Source organism: Xyrauchen texanus, chromosome 38 (genome assembly GCF_025860055.1).
Source record: "Xyrauchen texanus isolate HMW12.3.18 chromosome 38, RBS_HiC_50CHRs, whole genome shotgun sequence".
Lineage (NCBI taxonomy): Eukaryota > Metazoa > Chordata > Actinopteri > Cypriniformes > Catostomidae > Xyrauchen > Xyrauchen texanus.
Window position 1 is genome coordinate 28519902 of NC_068313.1, and position 12385 is coordinate 28532286.

A 12385-nucleotide genomic window follows, 5' to 3' on the forward strand; every position below is an offset into this window, starting at 1 on the left:
GTAAAGATGCATATACCAAATAGCTTGATTGAGCTGAGATGTATCGACGTCTTGAAGTCCTTTTTGTAGAAAATCTTGCTTCAACAGACAGCTAAAAGCAGGCCCACTTGAATGATTTTTTGATATTTGCATGTTTGTATGAGAGTGTGTTTGTATGAAATCTACTTTGTTATTGCAGCATTTTTCGCTTGTGCCTATACAATACAATACAATGACATTGAACTAGCACTCACTCATCCATTCTCAATGTACACACCCTGAAGCATATACAATTCCCATATCTTCCTTTGGGCCTCTATGTTTTTATGGGTATATTTGCTGGACAGAGCCATTATAAGAGGCAGTGCTAATACTCCACAATAGTCTACTGGGATTGGTGGACACAAACACATCTGTGAGGTCCTGTCTGCTGAGAGCCAAATCATGATTGATGAAGCCAGCATTAGGGTAACATTATAAGGGACAGTGGCTTGGCCTGTCCTTCAATGACATCATTCAGGTCAGAGGTAGATTACATTAGTATCGAGCAGTGCACTATATTACGACCTCCACAATGAAACAGCAGCACACAGAGGCTTGCAGAAGACCGGGATGCTGATCGAATCATATGATCGAATTATTGTGGTTACAAATAAATTTGAAGTACGAGGATTAACGATTCAGTCTTGGACTAAACGACGAAATATACTTGCCAGTACACAAGTACGTAAACACAGACGCTACTGGCTATGCGAGCTCAATTTCGTGTGAAGTTTCTTTCCAAAATTTCCAAAACAATGCAAGAATGTGTTGCATTCACAACGTTGCCACAAGGGGCACCACAGCGGACATACATGTAAGTGTAAACTGTCCACTTCTATGGTGAATTTTCTCTTTCATGCCAACCAGTGATGAATTGTCAGGTCCAGCATGCCCGAATAAGCACGCTGAGCTAGAGCTCCAATGAAATGCATCTTGAAGTCAGAATTACAACTAGTAGGCTCGTGCAGAAATTCTAAACTCGCCGAGATGCAGGTGCATGATGTCACACAAACATGTCCACACTCAGGGATATATACAAAGTAAGTGTTAAACATTCACTTTATTAAGTAATATCGATAAATGAGTTCATTTCCACATAACATGATGTGGCAGCGGGGGCGTGGTCAAGCGCCCGTCCGGAAGAGAAAGCGGTAAGGGCGCTTGCACCTGAGCTAAATTATGTCTAACACCTGTCTCTAATTTCAGTGAGCATGGGGAGAGTGTCATAAAAGCAGCCACAGAACCTCCAGTTGGGAGAGAGAGAAAGTTTACGGACATGTCCGTCATGTGTGTGTGTTTGTCTTTAAGTTATTCATTAAATTATAATTTATATTGAAAAGCCGGTTCTCGCCCCATCCTAACCCCCTTACACATGATATTAAAGCTTGTTTAACAAACGACTGCAGAAACAGGTGTATAAACTTTATAATCTCTTTTGATAATCGTACACCTGAAGCACAAATGTTAGCGCTGCAGCATTGTTTATCAGTTGGGTTGCTAGGAGACATCTCTAATGAGAGTCAAATCCCTGCTAATCTAACGGCAGCGGGGAATGAAATGCATTTATGTTCTGAGATATCATGTAGGAATATCCCACATCCAACTTGAATGGAACGCAGCATTACCGTGTACCCTGAGGAAATGAAATTTATTGCAAGCAACATTTAAATCACAATTATTATTATATCGATTTTTATTAATTGGGAAATTGAGTTTTCTTGGCATGAATCACACTGAAGGCCTAGACAGTAAATGCACGGCCCGCCCCTAATGCCAAATAATATCATAGCAGAGCAACAATTTAAAGAGAATATTGCTGAGCAAGTATAGGTCAAGTCAATAATTTTATAAAGTAAATATATTTACATGAATTACTTGAAATTTATTATATAATATTTACAGTATTAAATACTTGATACTTGGGCTGTCAGTTGATTCAAATAATTACATTATGTGCCAATTAAATAATGAAATGTATCACAAATAATCACATTAAAAATATTTTCTGAGAAAGGTCCTCAAAAAACAATAATTCAATATATAATTATTAAACAGTTTTATTTAAATAATTATAAATACAATACATATTATAAAGATAATAATTCAGAAAATATAAATATATTATGTTATTTTGGTAGACAAGTAAAGCATTGATAAGACAATACAAAAATAAATATTGTTTATTTACATATCATTTCCATATCTATAACATTAGCCTATTATTGGCCACCAATCCACAGAAATCCATTTTGTAATTAAATTTGTTAGACTGTCCGAAATTTATTATAAGGGTTTTTCTAAGGACGCTTCAATCTACCCATGCATCAAACATTTGGAGCTTCTCACTTGTGTTGCTGTGTTTGAACACAAGAAAGCATTCTCATCTTGTGTTGTCACTCCTGTCAAGCAAGCCTGAGTTATTTTTGTTTTTGTGCATGTGGGTTTTTTGTCTGTACAGCTGCATGTTGCCTATACAAGATGAAGATTTGCTTACTGCCCCCTGCTGAAAACAGATGATACTTTAAGCTTAAATTGCTTAAATTTGAACTTTATTGAAAATAAAGTAATTTTTTTTAAATAATTAACTGAACTGAATTAACGCATTAACTTTTGAACGTAACTCTATCGACCCCTTGAATACTGAGGATCATTACCGTCACAGTAACGCAAGAACACACGATATGTTTGAACGAACTGCACCCTGGCAATGTGAAATTAGACACATCACCTATAAAGATAATTTAGAGTCTCATGGCTTAAGATATTGAGTATAACCATTTACCATTCTGTTGATCCTGACAAAGTCTTCCGGTTTCTTCGCCCAGGCTGGTAGTTCCACATCACACACAGGCACACCGTCATCCCTGTCTCCCAGACAGTAGTCATTACTGTTCACAAACATCTCCGGCAAGTAGTAGAATTCAGGTATCAACTCCTAAGGTGACCAGAAATGGAAAGGAGAGGGAATAAATACAAGAAGTTTGAATCAACTCTTAGAATCCCCCAAGATCTATGCTGATCTTCTGTAAAGCTGCTTTGAAACGATGTGCGCTATACAAATAAAATTGACTTGACTTGACTTGACTTGACTTGACTTGATCCAGACTTGATATATTAATATTGTTGCAGGGAATGGGGGAGTTAAAATACAGAGGCAAAAAAGTGCTCTCAGCATAGCATGTTTTGCAGTCTAATTAATCTAATTATTGGCAATGTTTCAAGCGAACATAGAAAGTGACCCCTGGAGACCGGTAAAGGACCATCAGAGAACATTTAAAAACACTCAGAGAGTGTGGGAATGTGGCGAAAGCAAAAAGATGTGGAAGGGTAAAAAATGAACACAAAAATAAACACAAGTGATGTAAGAAGTAAACATAGTTATTTCTATTTGAAATGAGCTTATTGATCTGACGTGTTTGTTGGGGTATGAGCCTGGAATGGCTTTGTTGTGCCTCCAGTTAGCAGACATAAATAAAAGTTTCACCACAACCTTAGGCTGTTTTCAAGCTTGGTGTGATTCCTTGATCTAAACCAGGTATTATTTGGGTCCAAAGCACAGTATGTAAGGAGAAAACACAAGTTTCACTGTGTTATCGAATTATCTGTTACATTTTAGTGTCCACATGAACACACAATCCAATTTGAACAAGCTTCTCTCATTGAGGGCATGAATGCACAATGGCCAAGATTTTCACAAAAAAATCACTTAAATTGTGGGTTGTTTTCTGCATAAGAAAGGAAGTCTGGGTTTGGAAAGACATTTGGTTGAGTAAATTATGGCAAAAGTATTATTTTTGGGTGAATTATTCCTTTAAAGTGAAAAGACACAAATAAAATCTTCAATCTTTTAGTGGAGATGAACACAGCAATGTCTTTCATAAGAGGCACTCATTTTTGCTTTACATGCTTCCCTGACCCTGACAGTCTCTCATACACTGAGGCTGCCACATTTGTAATCCCACAACGTTCTCACTGGTATATCACTGCAAATTACCCACGATTCCATCTGAGATACCTCTGTACATTGGGGCGTGTACACACAAGGAATGCGGCCCAACTCTTGGCTTAGTGTCACTCAAATATGGAGATAGAATTGTTTTAATTCAGAGACAAATGGAAAGAGATTCGCAAATAGAAAGTTCATTCACAAATAAATTGAATGAGATTGTCATGTCTTGTCCTGTCCAGTCATTATATGTTTTGTTCTTGTTCTTTCCTTCTACTCTTTCGCCATCTACTGGCCCTCTCTGTTACTTCTCCTCCTTCCTCTCGTTCTCCAGCTGCTTCTCATCTCCCCTTAATTCTCCGTCAATTCCCTTCCCACCTGTTCCCGTTTTCCCGCTGATTAGATCTCTAGTTCTTTCCTTGCTTTCGCTGCTTTCGTTGTCTGAGTCTCACTTGAGTTTCACACGCTGAAACAATCCACTGTCTACTTGTCGCTGTCCAGTCCTGTCCTATTGGCACCCGCCTCTCTACACTCTCTTCTCCGTTAATTACCTGGATATTTGTGTTCTGTCCAGTTCTCTCTGTGTTGCCAGAAGTCTGGTCCCCACGGTCTCGCCTCGATCCCTGTCTACCCCAGGGGAGTCTACAGCCTGACGGTGCAACACTGCAACCCCCGGCTGCCGCCTAAGGGACGCTCGCTAGAGCTCAGAAGAAGCCTCCTTTATTCATCGCCCTCTCTGCGGGTTGTTTGTGTTAACCTTTTGCCTCTCAAGGAGAAGATTTTGTGTTCATTTTTGTGTTGCTAAGAACTTTCATTAAAGACTACATTTCTGTTACATCGCTCTTGGGTCCTCACTTACCTCACAACAGAGATCCACAAATAAATAAGTTTCATAAAAATAAAGTGAATTCACAAGTAAGATTTGCAAATAAAACAAAATATTTACAAATATATTTTTTAACTCACAAACACAACTCTGTCCAGCATTCATTTGTGAATTGCACACATATATTTGTGGATGGCAGCTCACTTTTCTTGTGCGAGAGCAGCAGGCAATCCACAAATAGGTGGACTCGTCTACTCAAGCCAATCAGATCACGGCCATATTACGCAGACCAATTGTAGCTTGTTATATCTTCAACCAATAATGCTTCGTTTTACTATCAGGGTGGGACTAAAGTCACTGCGCTCTCATAAGCATCGAATCAAGCACATAAATTTATGCTCCAAGCCACAAACTTTAAAATAAATGGACACCATCAGAGGAATACAGTGACTTAAGGTTCATATCATTTTCTCTCAGTTATAAACATGTGTAGTGTCTTGTTAAATGTCAATAGCTGAAAAACTGCCTAATTGTAGAGTGTCCTGATCATTAGCTTTATAGCTAGCATTTTATAGTTCCATTGCTTGTTTTAAGTTTGACATTAAAATGTTGTTGACTGTTTAGCCGGTTACTTCCTCCTCAGTCGCAGAGTCCTCACTGCTGCCATCCACCAGGGGAGCAGCCATGGCCATCTGCCTGGGGACAGAGGGGTTGCTGCCTGTCGCCAAGAGCCGGAGAAACCACTGCCAAAGAAAGAGAGGAGTGGTTCCATCTACCAGGGGCCGGAGGACACACTGCCGTCCGCTGGGGAGGAGTGAGCTGGCATCCGCCAGGGCAGAGGAGAGGTTGAGGACCGGGCAACAGCGCATCCAGGAACTGGAGAGAAAGTTGTTCTCTCTCACTTCTCTCTCTCTCTCTCTCTCGAACTAATGCCTCTGGCTCGTCTTTATCCCTATCCTGGCTGATTAGCTCGATCCAGGGCCGGTCTTGTGTCCACACGGCCTGGCCCTGCCCTCCCCCTCATCACACTCCTCCATCGCCCGACTCAGGCCAGCGAAACCCCTGGCATGACTACTGGAAGGGGGGCATTGCCCTTCAGGCCGTGCCTGCCATCAGGACTTCCCCACCTTTTGGAGCCCTGGGAACGATGAGGGGAGAGACATGGGAGTGTGGAAGAGTGAGGCAGAGTGACACAGAGAGAGAGAGAGAAGAATTTGCTTGCCAGCTCCCAGACATGCTGTCACCCGGTCTTCAACCGCTCCTCCACCCTCTGGTGGACACCAGCTTGCTCCTCCCCCAGCGGATGGCAGTGAGTCCTCCGACCCCTGGCGGACGGAAACACTTCCCATTCTTTGGCTGATAGCAGTGGTTCCTCCGGCTCTTACTGGCCAACAGCGACCCCTCCGTCCCCAGGCAGATGGCCGTGGCTGCTCCACTGGTGGATGGCAGAGGTGAAGACTCCGTGACACTGCATCCCTCCTCCCTTGTGGCCTTGGAGCATATCTGTATTTGCTTGATTCCATGCTCATGAAAGCGCTGTGACTCTGGTCCTGCCCTGATAGTAAAATGAAGCGTGATTGGTTGAAGATAGAACGTGCTACGATTGGTCTGAGTAATATGTCCGTTATCTGATTGGTTGAGTATACGATGGATTGCCCATGACAGCTCATAAGAAATGTTTCAGAATTCTGCCATCCATAAATGCACAGCAAGCGATCCACAAATAAATGTGTATGATCCACAAATGAATGCTGGTCAGAGTGAGTTAAAAAATATATTTGTAAATATTTTTTTATTTGCATATCTCATTTTATTTAACATAAATTTGTCATTTAATTTTTGTGAAACTCCTTATTTTTATTTGTGGATCTCATAAAATGTATTTGTGAACCAGCTTTCTATTTGTGAATCTCTTTCCAATGGTATGTTAATATGCAACAATTCTATCTCCATAATCAAGCGCTCTTGCCTTTGAAAAAACAGTAACAATCATTTAAGACCTTATTTTACACTCACACACTGACAGGTCGACTGTTTTTCCCTCAACACTGTTAAAGAGAAAGTTGTTTTAAATATTTCCTCTTTTACCATCTTTTGAAATACAGAATGGTTTAACAACGGCTCATAAAAGCTTTCACATGAGGGGTCACAAGCCAACATATGTCTACAATAAAAAACAGTTCCATTTTGAAAGTGTATAGCTCCTGGTGGTGTAGTACAGTAAGTGTTTAAAAATAGACTCTAGGTCTCAATTTTATGGCGGTAAAATCTCAGCGCTTAAATCTGTCAGAATATCTCAAATATATCTTGCACTAGACAACTCTAAAGAGTAGAGATTAAAGAGATAGTTCAACTAAAAATGAAAATGCTTTCATCATTTATTTACCCTAATGTCTTTCCAAACTTGTGTGACTTTCTTTCTTATATGGGGCATGTAGATGTTTACCAGAATTATTGAGCTGCTACAGTAAAATAAAAGTGGATGGTGAAAAAAACCCTAAAAACTTTAAAAGCATTATAAAAGCCATTTGAAAGCTTTGTGTGAGGATCAGCCACATTTAAGTTGTTAAATGACTTCTCTGAAAATCTTGCTTGACTGTTGTGGCCAACATTCAGTGTAATTATATGGAAAATATAAGCTTTCCGCTATAAATATCTCATTTTATGTTCCACAGAAGAAATAAATGAATATGGGCTGCCAAAGACAAAAGGTTGAGTAAATAATTACATCATTTTTATTTTTAGGTGAAAATTTTTCTAGTAAACTTAAGTGCATTAATTGTGTTCTTGAAATTCTATTACCAAATTTTTAAAAAAGTATGCATTCAGGCAATTTAATTAAAATTAATTAAAAGTATACTTTGGTGTACTTTAAGGGGATGCACGGGAGTATGTTTCTTAAAAACTTAAGCACACTTTAAAAAGTTAGATTTAATGTCAACTCAAGAGCATTATTTTGAATGTACATTTTAAATCAATAACTTTTATGTACTTAATAGAGCTTAAAAATTAATAGTGTGTTTCATGATTGCATACTTAGCACTAACGCACATTTCAGTAACAGTAGAGGGGTCGGCAAACTTTTTTTAGCAATCAAATGTACAGAGACATTTATTTCTGTTACAATCCCATGATGGCTCAAAAATCCAAGCCAAGGCCCCATCAGAAAAGAAACTCAATCTTGGGGGCATCAGTCAAAGATGGACGGAGCTCCATCCATGCCAGCGGATTGGTTTCTAAACTTTGCAGACATTTACTCCATGTAAATGGTTTGTACTGCAATCCACGTCCCCAACCCACTTTGCTCGTGAGCCAATAATTCCTCTACAGCCTCATAATGGGCTAACAAGTCAATCACACTCAAGTCTCTGCAGCTATACACCATTCGGTCTAATGACACCCTCCTGGAGGGCTGTCAGCGGGTGAGACGGCCTTATCCCACTTGATTAGACAGAGTTCCACCAACAGATTATTGAGAAACTGATTATGATTTGAGGGAAAGTAACTCTCTCACTCTCAACAGCTGACTAGTGATGACTAGCATTTGTGAATGACTGTTTAGATAAGATTAAAAGCACATTTTGTTTTCACAACTAATTTGATATCACAACTTGTTTTTATACAGACGTGGAATATCTAAACATCTATGGGACTAAAATATCTATAGATCTATCTATAATTGATAAAGATAGAGTAAATAATGACTTTCATAAGACAAAGCATATGCTGAGGCAGTCTGAAAACAGCAAAAGTTAGCCAGTAACCCTTGATTTGATGAAATGCCCTTATTTAACTCTCTCCTGCTGAAAATGATCATTACAGAGGAGACAACTGTGGATAAAGAAGAGGTTTAGGGTGATATGATGCAGAATAATGTTCTGTAAATAAGCAGCACATTTAAGGCCCATTCGCACCAAGTATGATGGGACTAAGCACAAACCTTTCCAATTACTGCAAAGGTTTTTACCACCAACACTGAGTTCCACGCAAATTTGTGTCATTTGGCATTCAATCAATTACAATAATAATAATAATTCAGAATGACAAAATGACAGATTATCACAGTTTTATATTTCAGACTCTTTATTATAGAGTTAACAGAGATGCTTTAAAGGGCCATTTTGCCCACAAATGAAAATTCTCATCATTAACTCACCCTAATGTTGTTCCAAGCCTGTATGACTCTCTTTCCTATGTGGAGAACAAATGAGATATTAGGCAGAATGTTAGCCTCAGTCACCTTTCATAGCATCTTTTTGCAATACAAGGAAAGTTAATGGTGGTGTCTGAGGCTAAATTTCGGCCAAACATCTCCTTTTGTGTTCCACAGAGGAAATACACATTTAGAACAACATGAGGGTGAGTAAATGATCATGGAATTATTATTATTTTTTTTTTTTTGGTGAACTATCCCTTTAAAGATTTCTCTTGCATGTTTTTGTACAATAATGTTGATTTAGTGTGAACATACTTTAATAAGACTAAAACACTACAGGTCCTCACCACCACAGATTTATACTCCATAAATGTTGTATTAGATGACCTGTGTGTTATAAGCACCCTATGTGCATTTGTGTGTATGCATACAGTGTAAAATGCATACTTTAAGTATTTCCATACTATGTCATACAAAAGAAAACATCATTCATGCTTTGATGCTCAGAATTGTGCCATCAGCTCTCATCCAGTACATTACACTCAAATAGAATATGGTGTGCAAAATGCCTTTTATGCCTTTAAAAGGTAACACAAAACAAGATATTTTATCATTAAAATTATGCTGCTCATATATAATAAAAATCAACTCTTACTCCTCAAGCAAATTTTGAAAAATCCCTATTTTCTGTCCTAACAGATTAGTGATCCTTCAAGGTGTTTAACATGGATCCATGCAGACAGAGGAGCTGTTCAGAGTAGCCTGTTTTTGCTAACATATCTAGATACCCAGTATCTGTGCATATCGCCTGCACCTCGTGCTGTTGGATGCTGTTCCCCAGCCTGGGGTAGTAAAAAAGCCCTGCCTTTACATAATGGACTACATTTTAAATAGCTTTTGTCATTAATTCTTTATTAATTGCCCGGGGTGAAGCTAACCCGTCATGAAGTGTGCTGGAAAAGTATGACACTTTTAGGTCAGCTCGAGTGCGCTTGCTGAGCTGCAGAGCGGTGCTCAAATGGAACGAAGGCAACAGGGAACAACCATTAGGATGATGAAGTTTGAAATATGTGCATGCTGAGCAATATTTTACTTTAACAGCTTACAAAAAATAAACAAAAATAATTCAGGGAATTAACAAGAAACAACAACAACATCAAACCTGCTCATGAGAAGCAACAGAAACTGTTGTGCAAATCAGAACAATGGAAGTTTCAATTACAGGCACATTTGTGTCCAAAATGTTTTAGCTTAATATTAAAATGTAGTTTTCAATGCCATCATAATGTTTGCTATTCAAATGTCTTTTATGAATAGATTTTTTATGTTTTAGCCTTTAAAAAAATAAAAAATGCATATTGCAAGTAATTCCGTACTAAGAATGCAATACCAAAGAAATTATTTTACATGCTTTTGATGCTCAGATTTGTGCCATCAGCCCTATTGTTTTGGCCAAAATTATTTTCATAAATAAAGGAATGAGCAAAATGCCTGTGATGTCTAAAATATAATACAAAAAATGTCTTTTTGTACAAAAAAATCATGCTGTTAATGCATAATTAAAATAAACGCTTGCTGTAACAATCAAATAGTTACAATTAGTCACTGCAAGACAAAGGAGTCAGCAATTTTATTCTCAAAATTGATCAAATGCAATAATTTCCATGACAGTTATTTCCACCACACGTGATCAACAAAGCATGATGTGAGATGTGCTAAAATTGATGTGTGCTTGAAATAGAAACACCTTGAAACACCTGAATCTGAATATCAGGTTAAGGAAATTTTTTTTTATTGTCTTGAAAATAGATGATTGTCATTTGTGTTCAAAGACTGAATAAACAGAGAAACAAACTCTTTGGATCCTATTTTAAGAGCTCTAGTGCTAAGCGCAACACTATGCAATAAGTCATACGAGTCAATGAGCATGGCCATTAAGTTTTGGTATTTTCATTCAAGCATGCACTAAGTCTAGGAGCAAGTGGGTTTGGTGAAATTGCGTGCACAAAGCGCTAATGGGCTGGGTCAATTTCAAAGTAATTTTTTGATTATTCTCCAATTAATGCTCTGTCTGTGTCCTATTACAAGTCCATTACCTATCAAGCACCAGTGATATAAACAAGAATAGCACATTCGTTAGAAGTTGGTAGTGAAAATGGGCTGTATGCAATAAATTAGAAGAACAGAAACTTTCTTTTGTGCATTAACTGATTCCTTGTTGAATGTCAGGCATTTTTTATATTTTTATATTTTTACATGCTCCTTTTATACATATTTAAAATGTAGTTCAGGATTTGGATGTACTGTAGGTTCTATTAAAAATATAGAGCATGTAGTAATATTAAACATATTGATTAAGTAAAAAAAAAGGTTGTGGATTTTTGCACGCACTTCACTCGTACCAGTCGATTTTGCCATCAAAAATTTCTAAATTCAAATTACACTTCAAATAAAACAAAAATATAATAAAAATAACAAAGTGGTAAAAAAAAAATCCTATATAACACCTCCTGTAAAATCCAAACATTTTAACATTAACTTAATTCACTGAGTTTAGACTTTTTGCTGAAAACAGACGTGGTCTGAAACGTCTTAGCGCAATTACCTATTTCTCAGAAAAATTGCTAATTGCATTTTTCTCCTCTTTGTTAACATAATATACACCCAGAGTTTGCAAGCATACATCCACAGATAGTGCAAACACTCCCACCTGTGGTTTGTGCTGGCATGAAAATTACGCTTAGAATTAGCGGCCTCAAGAATATTAGATAAGACATTGCGCTCGGTTGTTGCGGTAATAAAAATAGAGCCATTTTTCACAATAATCAGGCACTAATGACTAGTTTACAATAGCAACAAACCAGTTAAGACATTGCAATGCAATGAAAATGCAAAAAACTGATTTGGATATCTGATTTTACCTTCACATCCGCAGTGTCACGTTGGCAGTGCCTCCATGAGCGGGCGACACCAGAGAAAGTGCGATTCGGGTGATCAAACTTGTTACCGTTGGCATCGAGGAAGAATGTGGTGAAGGGTTCCTGTAATTGAGTAGAAAAACAACAACATTGTCACACTTCACTGACACTTTTATTCACCCAAATATGCTCACAAACATCTTTCCTAAAGAGTGAAAATAATCATAAAGATATTGCATGACTTTCTCAGGTTGTTTACTCTGACGGCTAATTAGGCACTTGTTTCAACAAATCCACATCACTTACACATTCAGCAACTGAAACATCCGAAGAGTAATAGTAGATTCAACTAGATTAATTCCTATGGTAATTAGATTCAATTTCCTTATGTATTGCTCTCGATTGCTCTGGGAAACGTTCAGTTTGCACAAACATCTCAATGTAGGAATTCATCTGTCAGATTATGAAGAGTTGTGGAAGATTTTATTTTTTTGTCCTCTCAGTGTCTGTAACAGTGC

At 38.0% G+C, this 12385-nt stretch overlaps 1 protein-coding gene across 1 annotated transcript in view; it reads right to left on the reverse strand.

Annotated features, from left to right (window-relative positions):
* Positions 1-12385, reverse strand: part of LOC127631541 (neurobeachin-like) — a 351059-nt gene that overhangs the window by 32642 nt on the left and 306032 nt on the right. The window contains exons 46-47 of the mRNA XM_052109693.1: positions 11871-11990; positions 2804-2956 (exon numbers count right to left, since the gene is read on the reverse strand). Of these exons, the coding sequence (XP_051965653.1) occupies positions 2804-2956; positions 11871-11990 (273 nt within the window). The remainder of the gene's footprint in view (positions 1-2803; positions 2957-11870; positions 11991-12385) is intronic.